This window comes from Oryzias latipes, chromosome 4 (genome assembly GCF_053564925.1).
Source record: "Oryzias latipes strain Hd-rR chromosome 4, Olatipes_Hd-rR_3.1".
Taxonomy (NCBI): Eukaryota; Metazoa; Chordata; class Actinopteri; order Beloniformes; family Adrianichthyidae; genus Oryzias; species Oryzias latipes.
The window spans coordinates 32,388,586-32,413,318 of NC_136240.1; the positions used below are offsets into that span (position 1 = coordinate 32,388,586).

General features: G+C 39.7%; 2 protein-coding genes and 1 long non-coding RNA gene across 4 annotated transcripts; all 3 read right to left on the reverse strand.

Annotated features, from left to right (window-relative positions):
• Positions 1-2,619: 2,619 nt before the first annotated feature.
• LOC101173380 (kynurenine--oxoglutarate transaminase 3) lies at positions 2,620-14,376 on the reverse strand. 2 transcript variants are annotated; one of them, XM_011474458.3, is made up of 14 exons: positions 14,234-14,376; positions 12,659-12,746; positions 12,326-12,387; positions 11,759-11,903; positions 9,910-10,059; positions 9,751-9,837; positions 8,534-8,656; positions 8,342-8,462; positions 8,197-8,273; positions 5,583-5,672; positions 5,326-5,512; positions 4,527-4,600; positions 4,368-4,454; positions 2,620-3,020 (listed from the first exon to the last, which is right to left on the reverse strand). In XM_011474458.3, the coding sequence occupies exons 2-14, from the start codon at positions 12,743-12,745 to the stop codon at positions 2,964-2,966; spliced, it is 1,347 nt and encodes a 448-aa protein (XP_011472760.1). In that variant the 5' UTR covers position 12,746; positions 14,234-14,376; the 3' UTR covers positions 2,620-2,963. The 2 variants fall into 2 exon arrangements, with proteins under 2 accessions (XP_011472760.1, XP_004068375.1); XM_004068327.5 differs by having other exon boundaries at positions 14,189-14,325.
• Positions 14,377-15,138: 762 nt separating this feature from the next.
• On the reverse strand, positions 15,139-15,550 carry LOC144992053 (uncharacterized). Its single transcript, XR_013655802.1, has 2 exons — positions 15,414-15,550; positions 15,139-15,314 (listed from the first exon to the last, which is right to left on the reverse strand). It is a non-coding gene; the product is annotated as an uncharacterized LOC144992053 (long non-coding RNA).
• An 836-nt stretch (positions 15,551-16,386) lies between these two features.
• Positions 16,387-23,783, reverse strand: cltrn (collectrin, amino acid transport regulator). The gene is made up of 7 exons (XM_004068328.3): positions 23,449-23,783; positions 23,258-23,382; positions 22,936-22,994; positions 18,752-18,834; positions 18,520-18,636; positions 17,071-17,265; positions 16,387-17,003 (listed from the first exon to the last, which is right to left on the reverse strand). Exons 2-7 carry the CDS (start codon positions 23,322-23,324, stop codon positions 16,865-16,867), a joined length of 660 nt encoding a protein of 219 aa, XP_004068376.1. The 5' UTR covers positions 23,325-23,382; positions 23,449-23,783; the 3' UTR covers positions 16,387-16,864.
• Positions 23,784-24,733: the final 950 nt, after the last annotated feature.

The window sequence follows — 24,733 nt, forward strand, 5'->3', positions numbered from 1 at the left end:
CAATAACAACAGCAGTTGCACGAATGGGGAATTTTTATTTTCTAAATGACCCCACCACCACCACCTAAAAAGGGCAAAAATTCCAGAAAAAAGAATCCTTGGTCAGACTGCATTCTGAAGCGGAAAAGCGCTTCATTTCACCAGAGATTTTTTCACCAGCATCCAAGATTAATTCAAGTCCGTTTCCTTCCAGCTAAAAAACTGAAAATAAAAGACTTGATTACAGAAAAGCATCAGCACTAAAAATATTAGACTGTAGATGCAGAGAAAAACAAACATGCTGGGATAATTTCCCTTTTTTTTAAGCAGAAAACCGTCCCTTCAGGTTGTTCCATAAGTCATGCTTGGCTGGAAAAGGAGCCGTTTTTCATTTCAGTAATTCTGCAAAATCAAAGAAGCAGAGACATCATTGTGCAAAGGATGTAAGGCTGTTTCAGCCTGAATGAAGTAAGATGAGGAATAATGGTTGATAATGAACCATTGCTTCATCTAAGGATCCATTCTGACCAGAGGAAGACTCTTCAGGATGTGGATCCACCTAAAGCCATCTGAAGGACTTGAAGGAAACCATAATATGAGGTGATTCTTCAATTTATTTGAGGCTAACGTTTTGCCAAAACGGAGCAGTTCAAAAATCCAAATCTAGTCAGAAATCCTGATGTTCGGCTTTTTTTATTTAATGAAAAAATGTCGGCTGTGGGTTTAATTTATCTGATTTCTTGTAAAAAATAATTTCAAATGAATTCTAATGTTACTGCAGAGGCTGGAGGAAATTACACCTCAATTATTGTTTTACAGCAACACAGCCCTGTTATTTTCTGATGACACGTTTGTGGAGATAAAACCTAATTAAATATGAAACTTGAACTTGTTTTGTTTGCAGAGCAGAAAACAGCAGCAGTGACGCCCCTCCACGCAAACCCAATGTGTGAAAACAAAGGGGAGGACGTCAAACGGTGAGAAGCAGCGGCTCAAAAAAGGCCTTCAATGATTCATCCAAACCTGCATCATTTTAAGAGTTGCCACCGTTCCCTCTAGTGTAAGTTAACCAACATCAAATTAAAATGGAGCAGCACATAAATAATCCAGAATAACAGCCATCTTAAAAAGGCAGGGACTGACAGAGCTAACCTTTGTTCTCTGATCTGGATCATGTCTAAGTCTGTACATGATTATAGCACTAAAAGCTACTTCATAAAAAAAAATTGAATAATTGATCAGATTTTATTCAGTTTTTATCACTTTGACTGAATCTCAGAGGGCCTGTCAGGAAACTTTACCATCAACTGAATATTTCAATCATATCAAGCACAATAACAGACTATAGCTTTATTATTCTGTTTCATCTTAACACACTAGAAGCACAACACAGTAAAAAAAAAGAGCAAAAATTAAGAGCAAATATGATTGTTTGAAATTTGTTGTTAAAAAAAATCATCCTCTCAAGTTGCATGGAATAAACGCTAATGTTTTGTAATTTATAAATTAATTAAATGATTTAATTGAAGAAAGCATTTGGTCCTTTACAGCCAGGGTTCTGTTTTTCAGTAAAAGGGAAATCATTTTTCCACCTGTTGTGTGAATTAAGCCTTCCAGTTTGGTCACTCTGAGAAGGTGATACACAACCAAACAGACAAAAGACCCCACATCCAAACTACAGACTACAGGATGGTAGTTCAACAAGTGTCGGGGTGTAAAAAATGTTTTTAATTCAAACTAAATTTTTCTTTCAAAGTCACTTTGATGAAATGAAGTTAGACAGGAGTCTCTGTGGGCCCTGATGTTTGCAGATGACACTGTGATTTGAAGTGAGAGCAGAGAACAGGTGGAGGAACATCTAGAGGGGTGGAGGTTTGCTCTGCAAAGGAGAGGAAGGAAGCTGCAAGAAGACACAAAATCTGGGTATACATGGGACCAAGTGAAGATGAGTGGTGAGGCTATAGGGAGCAGAGGAGGAGAAGGTGGAAGACTTTTAAGAACTGAGGGTCAACAAAAGGGGAAGAGGCACCTGCAAATAAGGTGGAACAGGTTTCAGGTGGGATGTGTGACTAAAAGAGTGTCAACAAGAATGAAAGGAAAGGCGTAGAAGTCTGTGGAGAGAGCTGGCATGTTGGTTTAAAGCACCAAAAGGCATTGAGGGCCAAGCGTCCTACATGTTTTCCAACGCATCGTCTGATTGGCAAATGACATCTGATCTAGATAAGAATCAGCAGCAGATTAGACAGCATTTCTGAAAACCAGCAGAATGCCAGTCCTCAAGGCCTGGAGTCGGACATCACTGGTTTAGATTCTGATGCAGAGCTGGAGGTAGCAGAGATGAAGATGAGGTTCTCTTTGGGAGTGATGAGGATGGATCAGGAATGAATCCATCAGAGGACCAGATCATGGTAGATGTTCTGGAGATCAATGCATGGAAGCAGACTAAGATAGTTTGGACACGTTGAGAGGAGGAACAGTGGTGATGTTGGTAAAAGGATGACGAGGTTGGAGAAAGCAGGGAGGAGGAAACCCAAAGAGGAGGTTCATGGATGTAGTGAAGGAGGGCGGTTGGTGAGAGTGAGGACTAGCAGATTCTCTGTGGGGCACAGCAAAAGGACAACGAAGAATTCTAAAATGATGTTTAGTTTTTAATGATTTTCGTTTTATTGAAAAGTGCTGGAAAGGAAGCAAACATGGAAAAACCACGATGAGTAACATCTGTAACATTTCTAAATAAATGCCAGCAGAGACAATCAGCTGGAACACAGCAACTCTGTCCATCAGATCATCTTTTCGGGATCAAACCAGCATTTGATTTCAAAAGACCAACAACTTTGGATTAAAGTCTCATTTCAAATCAAGCCCACTGTTCACCTCCCTTTGAAGTCAAATGCTTTAAAAAGTCATTTTGAATTTTTTGATTATAAAACAGATTTGCAGATACTCAGCAGTAAAGCTGGACTCCTTCAGCTCAACATTTCTCCTCAGACTCTCCTCCAGTTTCTCAGGATGTTTCCAGCTGCTTCCAGAGTGCTGTCTTGCTGCAGGAGATCAGAATATACATCTCTATCAGTGTTTTTATTAGGGGTGTTAAAAAAATACTCATTCAGCGATAAGGTAGTCATTCGGTTTTTTTTCTTATACTGAAATACATTTTGTCGTCGAAATACTTTTTGACAGTTCCCTTTATTTATTTTAAGTTACCAAAATAAAAGCACAATGAATTGGCTTGGGTAAAAGCAACTTATATATATGTTTAACATTGTGATCATTAAGTAAACTGCATTTTACAATTTTATTAAAATGACTGACGTATTGATATTCAGGTAGAGTTTTTTTTTCAGTCATATAAAAAAGAAAAAAAAAGAAAATGTGTTCCGGTTTAGGATACGCATCGTATCCCCAGACTGTTGCCAACACACACCCCATATTTTATGCAGAAACTATGGAGGTTTTCTCCATGATATTCTGTGATTCAATCCTGTTGGATTTCTCCTAAAATACCTGAGTTTAAAGTCAGAGAGTGTGACTTATCAGAAGAGTGGCCACTAGCGGTTTTAGGTGGTACTGCAGCACTGCCCCATAATGAATATGCATCCTGACTACCAGTAATGGAAATTTTGGAAGTGTCTCCCAACCACTGGATATTACTGAATTAACTCCCTTTGGGATCTACAGAGGACATTCGGCTTTTTCTAATGCTACCAAATGTGAAACGGTGGAACTCTGGGAATTGTAGTTTTTGGTGGATTTAAATACGGTTTAACTGGACTATTTAGTCAGGCCTGTTAGTCAGGACGATACCGGTAATTAGAATGCACCTTTAATTTCATTGTACTTGTGACAATGAAAAATAAAGATCTATCTATTTAAAAATGACACATTGTGCCAATAATGTCTTATAATAATGCATTTAGAAAACAAAGACTGAGGGAGCACCACAGGGCTCTGTACTTCACTCAGCACTTTTCACATTGTTTTGTTTTGCTGCATCCAGATGATTAATTTATTATATTAGGGAGAATAAGGTAGTGGAAAATGGCTTTCACATAAAAAAGCCTGAAGATTGTTTAAATCCTTTTCTTTAGGATTTCTTCAGCAAATGTAATTGAATGTTTTCTGCCCTTTAATGGTATTTTAGCAAATGGAGAGTTTAGAAATGATAGAGCACGTACAACTGCAGTTCTTTTATGCTAAATACATAGTTTACTTAAAAACAATCCTAAACAAATCCACAGTGTGAAATTTTCTAAACACTAAAACAGAATAAAAATAAGTGTAGGACAATTTAATAATAGGAAAATAACTGAGGGCTAATATTCTAATAAAATAACTAAATACCACAAAAGAGCAAACTACTACACAGCTCCTCAGACTTGTCATCTTACCTTAATAAAACAAAGGCGAATGTATTTCTCAAAGTGCTTCGTGGAGTCTTCTCCTACAAAAGCAGTGACTGGAATGGCTGCCAGTTTCTGCAGAGAGACAGTTATCATGGTTAAAAGGACAGGGAAAGAAAACGGCGGCAAAACGCCAAAGAAACTCACCTTCTCCTTAATCATCCACTTCACAAACTTGTAGTCATAAGCTTCATCTTCAGCCATCAGTGACAAGTCCTGACCTGGAATAAAAACCCAAATATATGTGACAGTTTGGCACCCAGACTCTTTCTAAACCATGAAACCATCGCCTTCTGAGACTTTTATCGTCTACTATCAATGAATGAAACAGGAACTCTGGAGTTTTGATGACTATTATTAGCAAATGAAAAAGACAAAACCGTCACAGTTTATGTAGAAAAAAACCTAGTGTTAATATTCATATGTGAGCATTTTTTTATGTTTAAACTATTTTAATGATAGTGAATCAATAATTAGGAAAACAAGCAGTTTAAAGAAGACAGAACTATACTTTAAATTAATCCTTCATTCAAAATAATATTTCATTCTCAATTCAATTTGTAATTTGAAAATGCATTTGACCATTTAGATTTCAGTATGAAGAATCCAAAAATTTTCATGGTTTTTGGTATCAAAACTGAAATGAAAAGACATTTTGCAATTTCCAATTCAATACAGATTTTAATTGACTGTTTCATTTTAATGTTCATGTTGTATTTGTGTCAAAATTCAGAAGAAATGGTGAAACAGTCTGAAAATATCAGAAAAGGTTTGGATGCTCATCGCTTGTGACACACGAGCCTCTCGGTTTTCAAACACTCGTAACTCAAAATAAAAGATCATCTACCACGACTGACGGGTCATTTGGACCCACCTCATTTGCTATTAAACCAACCAAAATAGTGGTCAAATAATAAGGCGTGCTGGAGACCCCGTAACAGCTCACCCAGAGGCGTGACGTCCACCAGCATGAAGTACCCCCCCTCTGGGACAACCGGAGTCATCCCGGCCTCCAGCAGGATGGCGGCCAGCCGGTCCCTCTTTCCCTCAAGCTCTTCAGCAAGAGCAGAGAAGTAACACTCGGGCCGACCCATCATCTCATAGTTCAAGAGAAAACCTTGAGCCACGGCCTCCTGCAGACAACGGCGTGGGAGGGTCAACCCTCTCTGAGCGCCTCCTCTGATTGCTTTGCTACAAACTCACCTGCAGAGGGGTTGGACACGTGTACAAGGAGTTCTGCATGACGGTCTGGAGATGTTTTATCAAATGCTCTGGTCCAATAGACCAACCGAGCTGGAAGACACACAAGAAGCTTGGAAGTGTTGGAAACTCAAATTGTCAATCAAATGAAACAGGAAGTTGCTCTTGAATGAAAACAAAACAGAAAAACTCGTTTTTTTTTCTTTTCAGAAAAAGTATGCAAATGAGAAAGGATTCATTTAAACTATAAGGTTTATCTAAGTCTTCTGTAATAGTGATAATCCTATAATCATGTCAGTAACACCTGAATGCATCACCACATGCACACATTCAGGGAATCACTACTTGCTGCCTTTGTTCAGTCTGGGGTTTTGTGTGCTACCGTGCACGCATGCGCATCAGACTTTTAACGTGTTCGTCGCCATGCAGATCAACATCAGCTCCTCCATGTAAACGGAGCGGTTCAGGTTCTGCATGAATCCAGACGCTGGTTGTTTTTCCTGCAAACGTGGCGGCCGACGTTAACCTCAGACCTCTCCGTGTTTCAGTCACATAACGGCAGTGTTGCAAATTTCTGCAACTTTTTATTTGTTGCTATTATTTTTTGACAAAGCTTAAGTTATTCTGATTCCTGTTTGTGTGAAACATTTTCAGTTCAGACTAGGGCTGCACGATATGAGAAAAACTTGCGATATGCGATGTTAGTGATCAATATTGCAATAACAATATAATTTGCGGTATATAAACAAATAGCAAAACAACCAAAAACATCATTACCATTTCATTGCAACAGGTTAAAAATTATACTCCAAATGACCCTCGTTGACATAGGAGGAAAACATCTAACATGAAAGGGCTCATCTGATTGGTCAAATGCATAAATGGATTTATTTGATTCGTTAAATGCTTCAAGCTGCCATAGGATTGTTTTAGCACATCTAAGGTAACCATTTATTGCGATTTTTGCTGACTTTTGCGATATGGATATTGCACTGCTTGATATTGCGATAACGATAAATTTGCGGTATATTGTGCAGGCCTAGTTCAGACAAACTTAAGACTTGAGAAGCTGTCTTGGCTGCATTTTCTCAGTGACTAAAACTTAAACCGTTGTTTTTTACTGCACCAATAAAAACCAGCTGCTCAGCTCCATGATTGTTGTTCGGCCACGATGTTTGCAAACCCACTTTTCACAAAAATAGGCCGGACAAACAAGCTGGACAGCTGTTGGAACACGTGGTGAAAGCTACAGCGCTCTAGACTAACTGCACTGGTTGCACAGGTGCGCCTAACCTTTTGTCTTAGGTCCACCACCACAAAAGTTTGGCACACCCGCCTTCTTAAACACATCACTACAATAATGATAAATTATATTTAAAAAGTTGGTGTTTATAGTCACGCTCCGATGAAAATTTGTGCTTTTGGTGTTTTTAATACATTTTCGTAGCATTTTTCTCATATTGGAGGAAATATATATAAAATAATTTAAGACTAAAAATGTGTTTCCGAGTGTGTCTTTGTTCAAAATGGAGCAAATAACGCGCCACAGTCTCCCTGCTCTGCTCCATTCAGATGCATCAATGGATCCATGAACGTCTCTGTTTTCCTCCTCTGAGCTGGAATCTGGATCTAAACTGTACGGCTGGATATCTACGATGTTGATCTCTATTTAACCGTTAATGTTAGGTATGGGGTGTGAGGCTGTAAGCTAGCGGGAGAGAATGTAAATAAAGATTTCATTAAAGTTGCGTTCAGATTTGTAGTTTAAGGCGCTTCATGTCAAATAACCTTCTTCTGAAGTGAGGTCATCATCCAATCAGCAGTAATACCTACCTTTTCCAGTTTCTTCTTTGCTCCATTTCTTAACATTTCGTTTAAATGTCTGGAAATTACTTTTGTCTTCTGATACGATTCATTTTTATTTATTCATTTATTTTGGGAATTTTGTTTTGATTTCTAACATTTTATGCTATTTTTTTTAAATGTTGTTTTAATCTTTATGATGTTTTTTGAACTCCAGGGCCACCGTAGTTAACCCCTTTAACACCGGTAATGCTGCAGTGACACCTAAATAATACGCACCCAAACGGAACGCCTTAGATGTCCATTCTCATAAACAAAAACATAATTCTTGTGTTGCGCCTGCTCACACAAACTTTCAGAGTCGCTGAAATGATGCATCTCTTGTTTGTTTTTCTCAGGAGGGCAGGGCGCACCGTACGACCATAGATGATTTTTAGGAGCACCATTGGAAAAATTCGGTTGCATTCTGGAGCCCTGAGCTAGGATTTGATGATAGCCTGCAGATCCCCCACATATCTAATTTTGCACCACTTAAGTGTCAAAAACACAACAAAAATATTCAGCTTGATAGAAATGACCCCAGAGCAGCTATCACTCCTATGACGTCAATTCACAGAAGGGGAAATTTAAAACCTCATGAGCGTCAACCTGGAAGTTAAAAGCACTTAATTTCACACCATGAGCTCCTGTAACAAACCACAGATAGGTTAGATATCATACCAGTTCAGCAAAAGTCGTGACAATAATGGTCCAAACCTTCATATTTTTACATATTTCTGATTTAGTGGACGACAGTTAATCTAGATGTCCTAACCTTCCATCCAGTGACACTGAAGGTTTTTCCTGCACTGCCAATAGTTATGGTTCTGTCCCACATCCCAGGCAGAGTGGCTGCAGAAGAAACAGGCTCAGTGCAACGCAGATACTCCACCAGCAGAAGCCTCACGGGGAAAACATACCAATTTTGACGTGTTGGTGTCCTTTGTAGACCAGCCACTCGTACACCTCGTCACTGAAGCACAGAGTGTCGTGTTTGATGCAGAGGTCTGCGATCACCTGCAGCTCGTCTTTGGTAAAAACCTAATGAAAGAGAAAAAGGAATGTGACACGGGGGAGAGGCGGAGCTGATGAAGGCGCAGCTGTGTGCTCACCTTCCCAATGGGATTGTTGGGAGTATTGATGATGATCGCCTTTGTCCGCGAGTTAAACTTTCTGGAGAGCTCGTCTGGATCCAGATACCAGTCGGTGCTTGAGGTTGGAATCTTTCCAGGCTTCTAGGATTTGACAAAAATAAAAATGATGATGTTTTGTGTATCTATTATCTCTTGAACATGAGTTTAAGATAAATCCACTTGAATAGAATCAGTGGCCGTCAGGGAAAATGGTTTACGTCCGGTTCCAACCAAATTAAGTCAACTCGGGAGCCAGACACCGTCACTTGGCAGTGATTGATTCAAGCTGGTCTGAGTCAGCGTTTCTATGGTAACCACCCGCTCCAATCGGAATTGAGCATTTATGAAGTCCACACCCTTTCCATGTGAAGACGGGCTACACGAAATCTCTCAAGCGTTTGATGTGAGACCACGGCATCTGATTGGTCCGTTTATAACCTAAATAACTTGCAATAAAAATTATAAAACAAAAATTGAACTATCAGCAGCATGTTAAAAAGGTATCAGAGCAAGAATTGCTATTATGACTAAAATAATGACTGAGTAACTGCTGTTTTTTTTTCTCTATAGAAGTCTTTTGGCGTCTTGGAACCAGCGGGTACTTGGGCATGACTTATTTGTTCATTTATTTATGCAGCGCAGTGTTCTGTGTCCTGATTGGCTGTTGACCTCGTTAATATCTGTGCCATGTCTCCTGCGTTCAGTTTGCCACATTTACATCAGATCTTTGTTTTCATTCTGTAATCCTGGATTTCTTTTTCTATGACGGTGTTGAACAAGACCGAAAAGCGTGAAAATGTTCACGTCTGGCTGACAAAAGTGAATACAAACTTTTACAACCTTAAAACATCTAGACTCCTACTTCATGGATTTGACGGGTTATTTTTTTAGAAAGGCTTCCCTTGTTTATCTGCTTGTTTTCGGGTGTCCAGAAAGGTGTCATATAAATAAAGTGTCTTATTATTGCCAGTAAATATTTAAGCATTTTTAATTCTAATAGTTTCCAGCTGAGACAGCCTGTCGCTGCAATAATGAACTCAACTGAAAATGAATTGTTTTTATAATCCCAACTCAGTCTGAGGCTTTTTTTGGTTTACACTTTCATTCATTTTTGTGTTTGTTCTCCCCCTTTTACATGTATTTTATGTACTTTTCTACTTTTATAACAATGAAATTATAAGTGGAGTCAGGCTTACAGGCCGTAAAGGTATCAGCACCGGCTGGCCTCCTGCCATTCTCACCATGGGTACATAGCAGTCAAAGAAAGGCTCAATTATGATGACCTAGAAAAAAACAAAAGCAATCCGTTTAACAGGCAAAAACTCAAGAAACCGCAGAAACGCTCAAGTCCTCACCTCGTCTCCTTCCTCCACCAGGGCCTGCATGGTGCTAAACAGGGAACCGTAACCCCCGACCGTCACCAGGATGTCCTTGAAGGGGTCGATCTGACGCCCGCACACCTTTCCATACACCTGGGAAAGGGCTTTCACCAGAGATGGGTGACCCTGGGAACAGGACAAAGCGTTTGTGAAGGCCCAGCTGGCAGACGTGACGGGGACGGTAGCCTCAGAGGATCCTCTGTGACGTTTCACCGTGATGTGTTGGTGGAGCGCGTTTCCACAGAAAGGGAAATGAGGGTAAAACTGCAAGGTGAGTTTAACCTGACATTTCCTGAGAACTAGCCGAATAAATGAACCAACACATGGAGGAGGAGTCTGCTCTGTATGGATTTGGAGCAGATTTTTTCTGTTGTACTGAGCGTTGTTTTTACCAAGTTAGTTTGATTTGTTCGCTAAAGCAGGTCGATGTTATTCATATTTTTTGATTTTTCCACTTAAGTCAGGTAGAGGGAGTTTGGTGTCTGGCGCTGCACTGACATCCTTAGTTACCCTTCAATTATCCTATGAGCCTTTAAACATCCACTCCAATGAAAGTTGTGTTTTTGGTGTTTTAAACAGGTTCTTGTGGCATTTTTCTGATAATGGAGGACATATCTAAGAAGGATTAAGCTTAAAATTTATGAGTAATTCTTTAGTCAATCAGGAGCAGATGAATAAATGTTGGAAAAAGCTTGTAGGTGTGATGTAGAAAATCCCTCAACAGCTCCCTGCTCTGCTCCATTCTGATCCTCCACTGTCAGACAAAAAGATCCATGAACGTCTTTGTTTTCCTGCTCTGAGCTGGAATCTGGATCTAAACTGTACGGCTGGATAGATCTGATATTGATCACCATTTTTGTTGCACCGGTAATGTTACGCTGGGGGTGTGAGAGGTTTTAAGCTATCAGAAGAAAGTGTAAACATAGGGATGATGGGAAATAGTGTCAGGCTTACTCTGTGCCAATGGAACTACAGCTGCTCTGCAGAAACTATGTCCTAAAAAAGGACAGGTTTTGTGATTCTGGCTAAAGAAGACAGTCATAAGATCAGAGTGGGCCTTTAAGTGTTCCGAGTAGTCTTTTAGTTATGATTATAAGGTTTCAGACAAAATTAAAATACCTGAGTCGTTTTCTAGTTTCTGCAGAGTTCATTAGAAAAATGCCTCTGAGTTGCAGGCAAAAACACAATCCCAAAGCAGGGTTTTAATCCATTCATTCAGTCCCACCCAACCCACGAAAACGATCGGGTTCTCACATTGTGACGTCACAAAGTGAGGAACCGCCCCTTCCAGGAAGAGTCTGTGCTGTCAGCCCCGCCCCCAGGCTAACACCCGCTTTCTCTGCGGAGCTAGCGGTGATCTTCAAAAACAGCTTCCTTTTCTTTGCACAATCTGCACATCCGTATTTGCAAAAGTTTGGATGTTTTTTGTTTTCGCAGGTAAAACGCAGACGCGCTGCTGAGGCCGAAATGGGCGGCACCCGCAAGGATTGACAGGCGGCCCCAGAGATCCAGGCGTCTTACTGAGCTGCAAAAATAAGTCATATTTGAAAAAACGGCGTTTCTTTAGCGTTTAAAGGTAATGAATATATTATCATACTCATGGATATAGTTTACTCTGAAAGGCTTAAGAACAGCATGAGTCAGGCCCTTTAACCAACCTCTGTCCCTACAGTCATGACACCTAACTAAAAATCCCATGACATCATGACCTTTGACCTTTTAATTCCATCAATTTAATGTCAAAGGAGATTAAAGCAAAGACATTTTTTCTTTCAGTTTTGTACATTTTACCCATTATTCCCTGCTTCAAAGAGCGTGAACTCACAAAGCCTCTGGTATACTGATTCATGCGGTCCACCGACGCCGCCTTCGCCAGAGCCTCCTTAACATATGAGGGTGGGGGGATGTCTGGGTAGCCTTGGCCAAGGTTAACGATGGATGGGTCCGCCGCCACTGAGGTGAACGCCACCCTGTGGTGAAACGTGACAGCGTCTCTGATGAGCAGTGATGGAACCATCTTAAACCAGCACCTACACACTTCATACTGTCAAATGTCAACACAACATCACTTACGGTAAATGCAACATAAATACAAAATGATTTTTAAAAAAATACACAATAGTCACTGATAACTTTCAATTACTTCAATTGCTTTTGGTTTACTATTTACAATTACTTTCTGACTAAAGTAATTATGAACTGAATATGGAGCTTTCAAATCATTTTATAAAAAACTGATGAAAACTGATAGGAAAGGAAATAAATCAACAATATGGACATGATGAACAATGAGTGTCCATCACCACAGGTCAAACGATAAAAACAAAACAAAATAAAAGCCCTCATTTCAGAACTTTTTGAAACTACTGAAAACAAATGACAGTCCACTAACCAGACGTTCTTGTCCAGGCCTGCGATTCTTTTGGCGTTAATGTGCCGGGACATCATGACACGCTGCAACACGACAACACAAAGCTGAGTCTGTGCCCTAAAGTCCTGCAACTGTGCACGTCTACTCTGTCGTGTCAGGAGGGAATATCTAAAGGACAGGTTTGGGACGGACTCTACAAAAACACTCATTTATGCTTTTAACGGAGAAATAGGACACAGAACTCACCACTGCACCATGACATGACGACACAAATGACGGTACAATACGGCGTGACACCCTACCGTTTGCTTCTTTTACTCCCAATACACGGTTAGAAAAGAAGCTGATACTTACCTGTGAGGTAAAGCTTCTTCTGCAGGCTGATGAAGCTGAGCGGCGTGACAGTTTGGAGCCGTTCAGGAGATGCCAAGCAAAGTTCATGCTGAACAAAAACACGCAGAGGGTTAACGGTTACTGGAGGAAAAGGCCTTGACCTCGTTTGATTCTCCGTTTCCTTACAGCACATTTTCATTTTACCACATTCATTCACCTAATGAGCTCAACTTATGTAAAATAAATGTGTTTTTTCATGTTTTCACCTCTACATATTTACATGTTCCATTTGTAAGCAGTGAAAAAGTTTAAGAAAAATGTTTAAGACAACAAGTTGTTTCCATTTTAAGTCATTTATTGTGTTAAAACCTAACCGGTTTTCATTGGATAACGTTACATAAGTAAGTGTGGATTAAAAACAAAAGTATTTGTGTGATGCATTTTTATTGTTTCTAGCAAAAGCAGAAAGTTTTTCCTGAAGACTAAAAACTGTTAAGCTGTCACATCACTGCAGTAAAATTTCAAGAAAAAAAAAACATAAAAACTGTGATCACATTTTTTTTTGTGGTCAAATTTCTACTTTATCCTAAGTCCAGTTTTCCTGCTGTTATATAAAACTGCATATTTTCCTAAGGAGGTCAGATGAGTAATCCAGGCCGTTACTGACAGACACAAGGAAACTCTCATTTTTTAACTTGAAATGCCAAAAATGCTTCAATTATTAAACAGGGGCTGTTTTTTTTTAAAGAATGATTACTCAAATGAACTAAACCTGTTTGTTATTGTTCCTCAGGATCTAAGATCCTTTATTTTATCTGTTTATTAGTTGTATTAGTATATGTTCTGCTGTTACTTTTCCTTCTTTTAATCATTGTTTTGGTTGTTTTATTGCAGACATATTTTTAAACATTAATTTTCCCCTTTTTAATCTGCTCTTTTTGTGTTTAGTATCTTTGTTGTCATCTTTGTTTTGATAGTCAAATAGGAGGAATTGTGGTTTTCTTCTTCCTTCAAAGCCCCTTTAATTGTTCATTATATATATATATATATATATATATATATATATATATATATATATATATATATATATATATATATATATGAATGATACTAAAAATAAAAAAAGAAGTTCAACTATGTATAAAATCTAACTGCTCATTTGTGCATTTTTATTTCCTTGAGGCGAGAACCCGCACCAGGAGGCGGGGCCAGCTGCACCACGTGTCCAGCGTGACGTTTATCGTGCTGGTCTGACTAACCATGTCAGTTCGAGCAAAGGGTTATCACCCGGGCCAAACTAAACCGGTGTAACGCCATGAGTAACACTGGGCCTACAATCATCTAACTACGTCCATTCATGCGCCAATAAACCTGACCGTGACTCTCTGTTAGCCTCGTGCCGGTCTAAACTACAAGCTAGCTGAAGCTAACATGATGAGGCTAAATGACGGTCAAAAGGTCCCGCCAAGTCTGTCTTATAATGTATTATTTAATTATAATTAAAAAAAAACAACACTTCTGTTTATGAGCTGTTGACGGAAACAGACATACCATGCGCCTTTAGAGGGAAAGCCCGCGTCAGCAGCCTCAACTTACGTAATGTTTGGGCTCCGGGTGTTGCTCTGAAATTGGTGACCATAGTTTTTTGCACACACAGCAGGAGGCGCTGTTGGATGCTAAAGTTCACGTGCACGCGCGCACACAAGGCCATTCATTTCTGTGCTTTGCAGACAAAAGACCCGACTACGACGGAGTTTTAGGGCCACGGGGAGGAAAAAAAATTCTGGCCAACATGACGAGATTAAAGTCGTCATGTCGACTTTAATCTCGTCATGACGAGAAAAAACTCGACACAAGTTTCGAGAAAAAACTCGTCCTGTCGAGATAAAAGTCGATATAAAGTTTCGAGATTAAAGTCGCAATGTTGCGCGCGAGCAGTGAAGCTGAGTCTTTCAGGAATATTCAGTGTTATGGCTAATGTTAGAGAGCTAGTGGCTTCGTATTTAAGAGTTTACGACAGAGTTTTATGGCCACCAAAAAAAAGAAATTTTATTAGGAGATAAAAACTCGTAAATTTACGGGAAAAAAAAGTCATAGATTAACAAGGAGAAAACCCCGAAGTTGTCTGTTTATCGGAGCATCGCTTGAAGATGAACTATGTGGAGCCTTTTGTGAAGCTTTATTTCCGGATTATAGGTTTAAAACAGAGATTCTGAGTCTTTTGGCGACTCAAAATCAGATTATTTTCCGTGTAGTAGTCTTTCCGGGGTTCGGTGTCGGTAAAGCGGAGTTTCATATGTAAAATAAGGAGCTCAGAGACACGTTTGGGTGTAGAGGATCGCTGCAGCCTTTATTCTCCCTTTCATTCACATAACCTGAAGTTCATCTGTCACCTTACGTCATGAACCTGTCATCCGATCACCAATGCGGAAGTAAACAGTGTTACATACGCCCCCTCCTGCAGATGAAGCGACCCGTTTGATCATTAAAAAACAAAGATGAATGAAAATAGTCTGTTATATTAGCATTACAACGTTGAAAAAGGCAAAAAGTGCTTCTCCTCCTCAGATGGAAGCATCACACAAACGTAGAGATCTTGTCTTTGGTGGAGGAAGAAAGGATTCAAGCAAACAGCTGCAGGGACACCCGATGACGGCTTCATCAGGCTGCAGAGATCCTGCAAACCAACCATCAATAAATACAACTTTAATAACTTGTAAATCAAACAAATGAGCTTCCAGACATCTGGGACGTTATCAATTAACATTCAGCTCACCTGTTAACAAAGTTTAGTCGGTCTGCTCTGCTGCTGCGCGGCGTTCACCTGCTGCTCTGCGTGCTGCTCACTTCCACAATAATCTCGTAAATTTATGAGTTTTTTTGCTCGCGCGCAACATTGCGACTTTAATCTCGAAACTTTATTTCGACTTTAATCTCGACAAGACGAGTTTTTTCTCGAAACTTTGTGTCGAGTTTTTTCTCGTCATGACGAGATTAAAGTCGACATGACGACTTTAATCTCGCCACGTTGGCCAGAATTTTTTTTCCTTACCGTGGCCCTAAAACTCCGTCGTACCCGACCGAACACCGGTGTCATGGAGAAAGTGGCTTCCAACGGAAAAAGGTGCCACGGAAATGACGTCAATACCGGAATAAACACGCAAAACACTGAATAAAATAAAACGAAAGTGAAAAAAGTATTACAATCCAATGTTGAAAACTGATTTGGAAAAAAAGAAGTACGTAGTTTTTTAATTAATAAATAATACGGCATTAGGTTTTTTTTAATGAAATATAACTGCCAGTTTTGATGGCACAATGACTTAGTGCAATTCATTAATTAGTGTATGAACATAGAGACGTTTTTATTTTTACCCATATGGGTTTTCTTTGTTTTTTTGCCATTAGTTGTTTTGCCCGTGTCCTTTCCTTTTGTGTTGTTGGTTTTAATATAGTTTTGTCTTTTTTGAGTCCTTGTTTTATTTTTTATTTAAAAAAAATACAGCATTTTAATAAAATTTTTACGCTTTGCCAACTTTTTCATGAACCTTTTGAACCTTTATTACATCGTTCTTGATGAAAAAAAAATTTTCAATTAAAAAATAAAATATTAGTTAATATTTGTCTATAATTTGGGGGACATGTGCACCAAATAGAATCTTTTTTTTCCCTCCACCAAATGGAATCTTATAAAATACAATATTATCAATCTTTGCTTGATACTAAACACTTTAATTGACCAAAGACAATTTTATAGAAACAGATTTTTTATTTTAGCATCTGCAAGCAGAAATCCTTGTTTTCTGACAGTCTGCTGAAATAAAAACCATGTTGCTCTTCCCCTATATGACCAGCAGAGGGCAGCAGATCCTCTTAGCAAAAACATTCAAACACAAATTTACACATCAGGGTTTCTTCTCAGTTTGTTTATGGTTAGTAGTTGCCCATCTCTTTAAATAAGGCGTCTTTTTGTGATTAATACATTTGTACACATTCTGTCATAAGGCTGTCTACATTTCTTATAATACGAAACAGGAAGACAATTATTTAAGAAATCGAAGAGCAAATCAAATATCCAAGGGAATGAAAAATCTGAACTAATGACAGTAGCTGCAAATGGGGTTTTGTAAAAACCTTAAGCTATTATTTTGCAGCAAAACTCCACATAGATCCAAAGGTTTATTATCCCATCTTATTGCTTCAATTGTTGGCATTTATGTGGGAAATCTACATGTGAGTGAATCGCTCATCATCCGCAAAGGAATTGTTGTAATAATCCACTCTTGTGGAGCCGTTTTCAGGTGTTTGCACTCGTGTCCCTTCATCCTCATCCTCCTCCTCCTCGTCTGCTATTTTGTTCTTCTTTCTGAAATAAAAGACAGTCGAGTGAAGTTCAGTTTTCTCCTCGTGAACAAACAAAGCCAGTGTCTCACCGTTTCTTCTGGACGCTGGAAAGCACGAGCAGAATGAAGATGCCCGCAACAACCAGACCCATCACCACCCCAAACACGATGAGCCATGTGGGTGTGGGGGGTTCAACTGGCGCTGCCAGCGTGGGCAGGATGCCAATGAACTCCAGAGTGGAGTCTGACAGCATGAAGGCTTGGTTGATGCGATTCCTGGACTTTCTAATGGAAAAAAAAAGAAAGTCTGGATCAGCTTCTCTGCAGACAGACGGTGTCAGATCCTCTTTAGGTCTTCTTCAAAAAGGCACAACCTGAAAGTCTTCCTAACAGTCCCTCTGACAAGAAACATTTTGATGCTGCTCATAACTCAGATTTCTAGTCAGATTAATCTACTGCACTCAGTGTTATGACACAATTACCTAATATTGTGTCCCAAAACCTTTGACTAAGTTAGTATCACATGGCTTTGGTAATGTCTTCAACCATAAAACAACTTAGTCATAGTGTCTGAGATTTAGCTTTTGCGGAATCCCTTAGACAAAACTCAGCATTAAGGGTGTTTCTGAAAGGTTAAACTTGTGTCTGTATTTCTTTTTTGCTCCACAAGCTAACAAAACCTGCAGCCTGTGGTCCAAAACAACATTTGTGCCCTTTTTCTAACACCAACAAAGATAAATGTATTAGCCGGCACACGCTTTTAATCTCACATTTACTGTGTTGTCTTTATTTTTGAAGTCTTGTGTTTCATCAGACGTATTCAAACTGAGGGCATAGACATTTTACAGAGACACTTTAAGGCGATAAACTAATCATTTTTCTTAAAGACCCAGTTCAACGAAACAGGTATTTTTCGCATCTTCTTGTGGCATTTTTCTCATTTTTCTCAGGACATTTAGAAAGAAATTTAAGCTTGAAATTGCATTTGTGAGTATTTCTTTTTTAAAATCATTCTGAATCAGGAATAGACGAAAAAATGCCATTTGAAAAAGATCGTAGAAAATACTCGGGCTGGGCCGCAATTCTATTCTGATGCATCCACTTGCAAAAAGATTCATGTGCGTCTTTGTTTCCCTCGTCTGAGCTGCCATCTCTAAACTGTACGGCTGGGTAGCTGCAATATTCCTCGCCATTTGTATTGCACTTGTAATGTTAAGTTGGGGCTGTCAGGAGCTTTTAGCTGGCGGGACAGTGTGTAAATAAAGACATGATGGAAAATGAAGGCAGCCTCAGCACCAACAGTCCCACCCACAACTCAGAGGCAAATCACAGATGAACTCCTGCCGCTCTGCAGAAGCTGAAGAAGGTTTATTGATTTAGTATAAAACATAATAAAGAGACCACTGGGATCGCTCTGACAGTAGATTAAAAGATGATTGGAGTGGGACTTAAGAAGCAGGTTCATTTAGCTTGAATCAGAACTGACTGAGATCCCAGTCTTCAGATAAACATCACACTTGTTCTTCATCCCCCGATTACCTCACAGCCTCCTCCACCTCGCCTTTGGGAACAAGCTGTGAAGGGTCCTGGGGAGATGTTACCACAAACCAGAAGGACACCCTTGGAGTCTCATTACACACCACGATGTTGGAAACTCTGGATGAGTCCCAGAGAAACATGAAACAGAAACACGTGACGATTAAGACTCGCTGCTCCGTCTGCTTTTAGTGAATGAAACAGAAGCAGTAGACGGGTAGAAAGGTTTTCTTACATAAACTGCTGTCCCTTCAAGCGCCTCATCGCATAAGCCATGGTTGATTGGAAAAGGAACAGCTCGTTTTCATTCCAGTCATACTGCAAGTTTGACAACAAGAAGGTTTCAATGACGTTTAGCATCTTCAAGCAGATGATATCTTTCATAGTGTGCTGCAGTGATGCACCGTGTTTTTGTCATTTATTGTTTCAGTAGTTTTTGTTCTTATAACAGCTGTTTGGTGTGTATTTTTATTTATGTACTTATTTGGTTTAATTTATTTACTTTGTCGTGCAGGCTGCAGATGTTTCTCTGTTCTCTTATAATGTTGCACTGTTAGACCTGAAGGTCACTTTTGCTGTTTCAAATGTCACTTCTGCTATCTAGATGTCTTTTTTGCTGCTGCAGACAAAGAATTTCCCCACCGTGGGATAAATAAAGTCTTATCTTATCTTAAAAATCTTTCAAGCTTATGAGTTACTGGACGGACCTGCATCATAAACGATGTGATGACACGTATCTGCAGGGAATCAAGGAGGACATTCATTCTGCTATTACAAAACAGAATCTCTTCAGAGTTAACCCTACAGATAACTCGCTTTAGATGTACAGGTGGAAGAAAGTCCAGACTAAAAGTTGCAATAACCCTTTGGCTCATCTTTTTTTTTCTGACAGGAAGTCACGTATCAAGCTACGTTCACCGCCCTCAGCAATGTGCATTCAAAGAACCACTTCCGATTTAATATCTGTCTGAACACATATGAGTGCATTTTGAGCTTCCGCATTCAAAACTCCGGTGTTCAGGCTTCGTGACGCCACACAAGGTTTTGCAACCATTTTTGGCCTCTGCGTAGAAAATGCATAGCCATCAAAGGCAAGTTAAAAATTAAAACAGATCAACTTTGACCAATCAGGGACTTGGATTTGGGGTGAGACACATGGATGGAGTCCCTTTTAATTCACAGAACTGCCAACTGTTTGAAAATTGACAATGAAGGATATATTTAATAATTGAGGTTTGTGCATAAATGGTATTCTGTGACACCAAGTCTTTCAAATAACGGAATAGAGCCGTGAAAGAAAAAGTCTGAAGCAAGATTTGTGCCGCTTTGATATTTCACACCAAGCGTCTCCCAACTGTAGGTGGTGGACATGCACTAGAAACAGAAAGAGAAGAAGACTCACTGCTCTCCCTGCTTGTTGTGAGTGAACACCATGGGCTAAATACGCGTTCAAGAGTCGCGTTTTAGCGTGCATCACCAGCCCAGTGTGTCCCTAGCTTCACAAGTTAAAATTCTAACTGCACAGATCCTCCTCTGAACCAGACATCCACCCCGCTGTTTACATTGACGTGAACAGCATCACTGTTCCACACAGAAACTGCTGGGTTCAGTGTTCAGAACAGGAGGAACATTCATTTAAACCTTTAGCATGGTGGAATGTATTCCAGCAGACACATTTTATGTGGAAAAATTCAGACGATTCAGAAAAAAACAACAAGTGAACAAATCTGCTATCCTCATTTTTACACTTGAATGACATTCATGTTGAATCGTCTAGTTTTAACTTGAACCATTACTGACCATGTTTGCGTATTTGGGTGAAGCAGTGTCTGCATGCATGAAGTGAGGATTAAAAGCTGATACATGAAAACTTTAGCTCATCAGTTCAGCAACTGTTTTTTCACACAACATTCACGTTTCTTTTGAGCAACTGACTTTCAGTAATTTAGTTCAGTTGGATCATATTTCTTGTTAGCTGAACGCTAGCAACTCCGTTGCTGTCGGAGAAAAAGGTTAATTTTTTTTTTCAAAATGAATTTAGGTTTTTAACATTTCAAGACTGACTTTGGAACACGTGCATTCACAATTTTTCTCCTTTTCACCTTTCAGGGGTGATTCTTTGTAACTGAGAAGAGTGAAATGTCAGAGAAAACCAACGTAAAAAAAAAAGCTGAACGAACAGAGTTATAAACTGTTAATAATTATAATTCAGTAAAGAAATAGTGCTGAATGCTCACATTTGGCTGAAAATGTGTGTTCACCCTGACTTCATGAGAATGTGCAAAAGTGCTGCACCTTTAGGGTTTGTGTTCATTCTGTGTCCTAATAGTTTGCAAACGTGTTCTGAAGAACATGTGAGCTGCACACGCCAAGGCCAGACCCCTGTCTGTCTCTGACAGATGCTGTTTGACAAAGAAAAAAAGAACACGCAACCCAACCAAAACAAACACATCACGCTGCCACGTCACAGGCATGCAGCAGTCTGAAAGAGTCACAAAGGACTCCAGGAAACAGCGAAAGACACCGCACAAAAGTGAGTTACAGCAGAAAGACAACTCTGAGCAAAAACAACTCAAAGACTCGTGTCAAGCTATGTGACGTGTGTTCAAGATTGCGCTCAACGTGGGCTCCTGAAAACACAATTAGGCCATCGTGTTCACACTGAACAGGCAAGGAGGGACTTCTTCTATTTCTAGTGTTTACTAGCGCATGTCTGCCACCTACAGTTGGAAGAGGCCCGGTACAAAATGTCGACGCAGTGCAAATCCCATGAATCTTGCTCCAGCCTTTTTTTTTTTCTGATATACGAAAGACGTGGTGTCATGGAATTTTGTCCGGGCACAAATCGCGATTATAAATTATTAATTCTGTGTTTTAAAAGGGACGCCATCCATAGGTTATTACTAAATCCGAGTCCCTGATTGGTTAAAGTTGACCTGGTTTGAGTAAGGGATAATGGCCGACAAAGTGTGGGGAGGACGGTTGCTTCCGCGAAGTGCGTTAATTTCAGGAGATGCACACTTCAAAGGCCATTATATACTAGGGTCACTTACAAAAGAAATAAATATTCAATTAGTTTTTAGTTCTTCATTCTTGTTATTTTTTCTGTTTAGATTGCTTTTTCATAAAAAGCGGACAATTTTTTACATAGTGCAGTGCGTTGTCACGGTAACATGACATTGCGCTGAGCCGGCACCGACCTCGACTGCAGCGGCAAAGGAAAGCTGACGGTCATAATGGGTTGAATAAAGTATCAGTTCAGAGAGAAAGATCACCTCTAACAGTTCGTTTTTTTCCACATGATGAAGATAAAGTTTGGTTTAAAGAAGCCAGCGCAGTGATACAGAAGATTTAAGACATGTGACCGGAACTTCTTTTTTAGGTGTGCATTATGATCACTTTTTAATCCACACCCAGGAGCCAATCAGAATCGAGTATTCACCCGGACCATGGTGTAAATTCAAAATTGCATTCACATTTGACACATAAAGCCTGAAAACTGTCTTAAAAATGAGCGTAGCTAAGCATGAATGCAAGAGTTTGGACTCTGAATCCCCAAACGCACATTTACCGATTCGTAGAATTTTCAGTGAGAGTTGCCGCTTGAACGTGCGTTGCCGAGGGTCGTGTCAATGCAGCTTTTTATATTAGACAAAAATATCTGGACCATGCAAAACTCTGAGTGTTGAGGCAAAAGGGGGACTTTCTGGAAGATGTTTGTCTCATTACAAACTTACTCAGCATTTTGCAAAAGATCACTTTAGCCACATTTAAACACGGCAGCGGTAGTATGATGGTGAGAGATGCTTATAATGCTTGAGGACTTGGACTTTTGTTTTCAAACAATAAAATGAGAGTTCTGTTATAAGATCCAAAAGGAAAAAGGATTGTCCACATAAGCTTTTTGGATTTGGAGCAGGAAAAGCTAAGATTTTACAGTAGCCCTCTCAAAATCTGGACTTTAGTGCAAATGAAAAAGTGACCTTTAACAGAGTTAAAGATAGAAATCTTGCAGTCTGTCTAAATGTCATTGATCCTGAAAAGAGGAGTCGTTCCCACCACATACTACAATCATCTCACAGAAGTGTGGCTAAAACTTTTCCCCTAAACTCAAATGTTAAAACAAAAACCCAGAAGGAAGTAGGGCCAACAAAACAGTCTCTGAGATTGTAAAAAATTCCTAAAAAAAAACTGTTTCCATATAGATGTTGAGTTTAAACGTCTTTGAACCGAAACAGAGTTTCATTACTGAAAGAAAAACAAAGACAGTAAAACATGATAAAACTTATGGCTGTTGGTAAAGAGCTTCACGGTTTGGTGAGAACACAGAAAAGGACAAAAATTCTCATTCTCATTCTTCCTTTTGCGTGGTGGTAGGAAAACAGACACAGCTGTCAGGCTGTAGGACTGCGTACATACGGCTTCATCTCCCAAAGCAGTTTTGATGCTGAGCCGGACTTTGTGGCCTTCTGGAGCATCTAAGTAAAAAACACATGAATACATGTTTCAATATTACGAGCTTTTGTGTCCTCAAAAGACACCACACGGGACCAAGTTTAGACCATTTAAAGGTCCATCCGAACCTTTTGATTTTGGATGATTGTGGCTAGATTTGTTTAGCCTCAAGAAAATTGCTCTTTCCAGGCAAAGATATCTGATTTTTATAGATGATATTGCTGCTTTCTTGAGTTATTTTAGAAATACAATCCCAACAACTGTCCCACTAAAAGAGATGACTTACTAGGTTTGCAGTTCTGTGCTGCCAGAACTGGCAGAACACAGAGCAGGAGGATGACCCGTTCCAGCATTTCTCTCCAGAGCAGGAAAGCTGTGATAGCTCAGATGAAACTCCAGGTATTCCGTGATCTGAAGAGGTCAGCAGAAGAACATCAATGGATAAGGAGCAAGTTTAATGGTTAATCCAGAGCACACCTGAACTTAAGGAAACGGCAGTGGCTGCCAGGTATTGCACGGAAACCCTCAAGTGCCCCAAAGATGCTTGTTTGCTCCAAAGAGGCAAAAACACAGAGCTCCGTCTGCTCTTCGCTCAGTGACTCCCCGACAATTAATGGTTCTCAGCCCTTTTTTCCTCTTTTCTTGTTCTTTCTGCAGAGCAGGTAACTGGAAAACAGACCAAATCAGCTTAGGGGGGTTCAGATAAGAGCCACGGGCGGCTGCATTCCTCAGGCGGTGAGAGCGCAGTTCAGCGACCGACCACCACTTCATGTCAGACTAAGCATCTCTTCTATTCACAAGCTGTTCTGTTCTTTTTTTTCTTTCTTTTCTTTCATTTATTGCACACAGTCGCGAAAAAACCCCATGCAGATTAGATTCTGGTGAAGTCAGCAGGTTCACCCAGACAAAAACGTGCACAGAAAGCAGAAAAAGCTCCATGAATCATTTAAGTGCCTCAAATAAGGCATTTTGTATGTTCAGGGTTAATCATCCATTTTAACATGACAGCTGTTTGGTTAATTGTTCAACAGCCATACAGTGAGTGGTGCTTAAGAGGCTTTTTAACCCGTTCAGGTGAGCTTGTATAAGCTTTAAAATCTACAGGGAAACATACTTTTTTATTATTGTACATGGAAACCGGAGGTTTAAAGTCCCCAGATCATCTCAATAAAGCCAGAATATGTTTTTCCTCGTGTTTGAACAATGTTTTCAGTGTGAGCTGGTCAAGACAGCAGTCTTTACTTTCAGTCTCATTTCCATGATGGGATCACAAACCACAGCTAAACGCTGCAAAACAGTCAACAAATTGAGTCCAACAACACGTAATAAGTGTTTTTCCATAGATGGACAACACCCAGACTTAGCTTAGGTTTACACACATGAATAAATTACCCATGTGCAGCACAAAACCGCTCTTTGCTCCTTCCACCAAATTAAGATTTTACACAACGGCAGTAAAGTTCAGGCTCAAAACATATTTTTTTTTATAATGTCTGATGTTGTTTTCAAAGATTGTTCAGCTTTGAGTCACAAACCGAGGCCTGTGACTTTAAGGTTTCTTGCCTTGTGACCACTTTACGATATAATCCGTCTGTGTTCTTCCGTACATGGAGGCATTTGTACAGCAGAGGCTTCTTCTCCCACTCACACAAACACACACTGTTTGTGCACCAAACCACTGCTGCAATCATGTATTTACAGAGTACGTTTTAAACATTTGTACATTTTTGTCTTTTTGTCATTTTTTTGTTCTAGCTTCTTA

Bases quoted from the DNA above. Each gene is read 5' to 3' on its own strand.
- LOC101173380 (XM_011474458.3), bottom strand. From the start codon at position 12,745: ATGAACTTTGCTTGGCATCTCCTGAACGGCTCCAAACTGTCACGCCGC. The intron at 9,838-9,909 runs GTGAGGACTTGA...GTTTTTTTCTAG, and splicing joins TGGTGGAGGAAGGAGACGAG to GTCATCATAATTGAGCCTTT. The intron at 4,455-4,526 runs GTGAGTTTCTTT...GTCTCTCTGCAG, and splicing joins AGTGGATGATTAAGGAGAAG to AAACTGGCAGCCATTCCAGT.
- cltrn (XM_004068328.3), bottom strand. From the start codon at position 23,324: ATGCTGGAACGGGTCATCCTCCTGCTCTGTGTTCTGCCAGTTCTGGCA. The intron at 22,995-23,257 runs GTAAGTCATCTC...TTTTTTACTTAG, and splicing joins AGCACAGAACTGCAAACCTA to ATGCTCCAGAAGGCCACAAA. The intron at 17,266-18,519 runs GTAATCGGGGGA...TTTTTCCATTAG, and splicing joins GAGGTGGAGGAGGCTGTGAG to AAAGTCCAGGAATCGCATCA.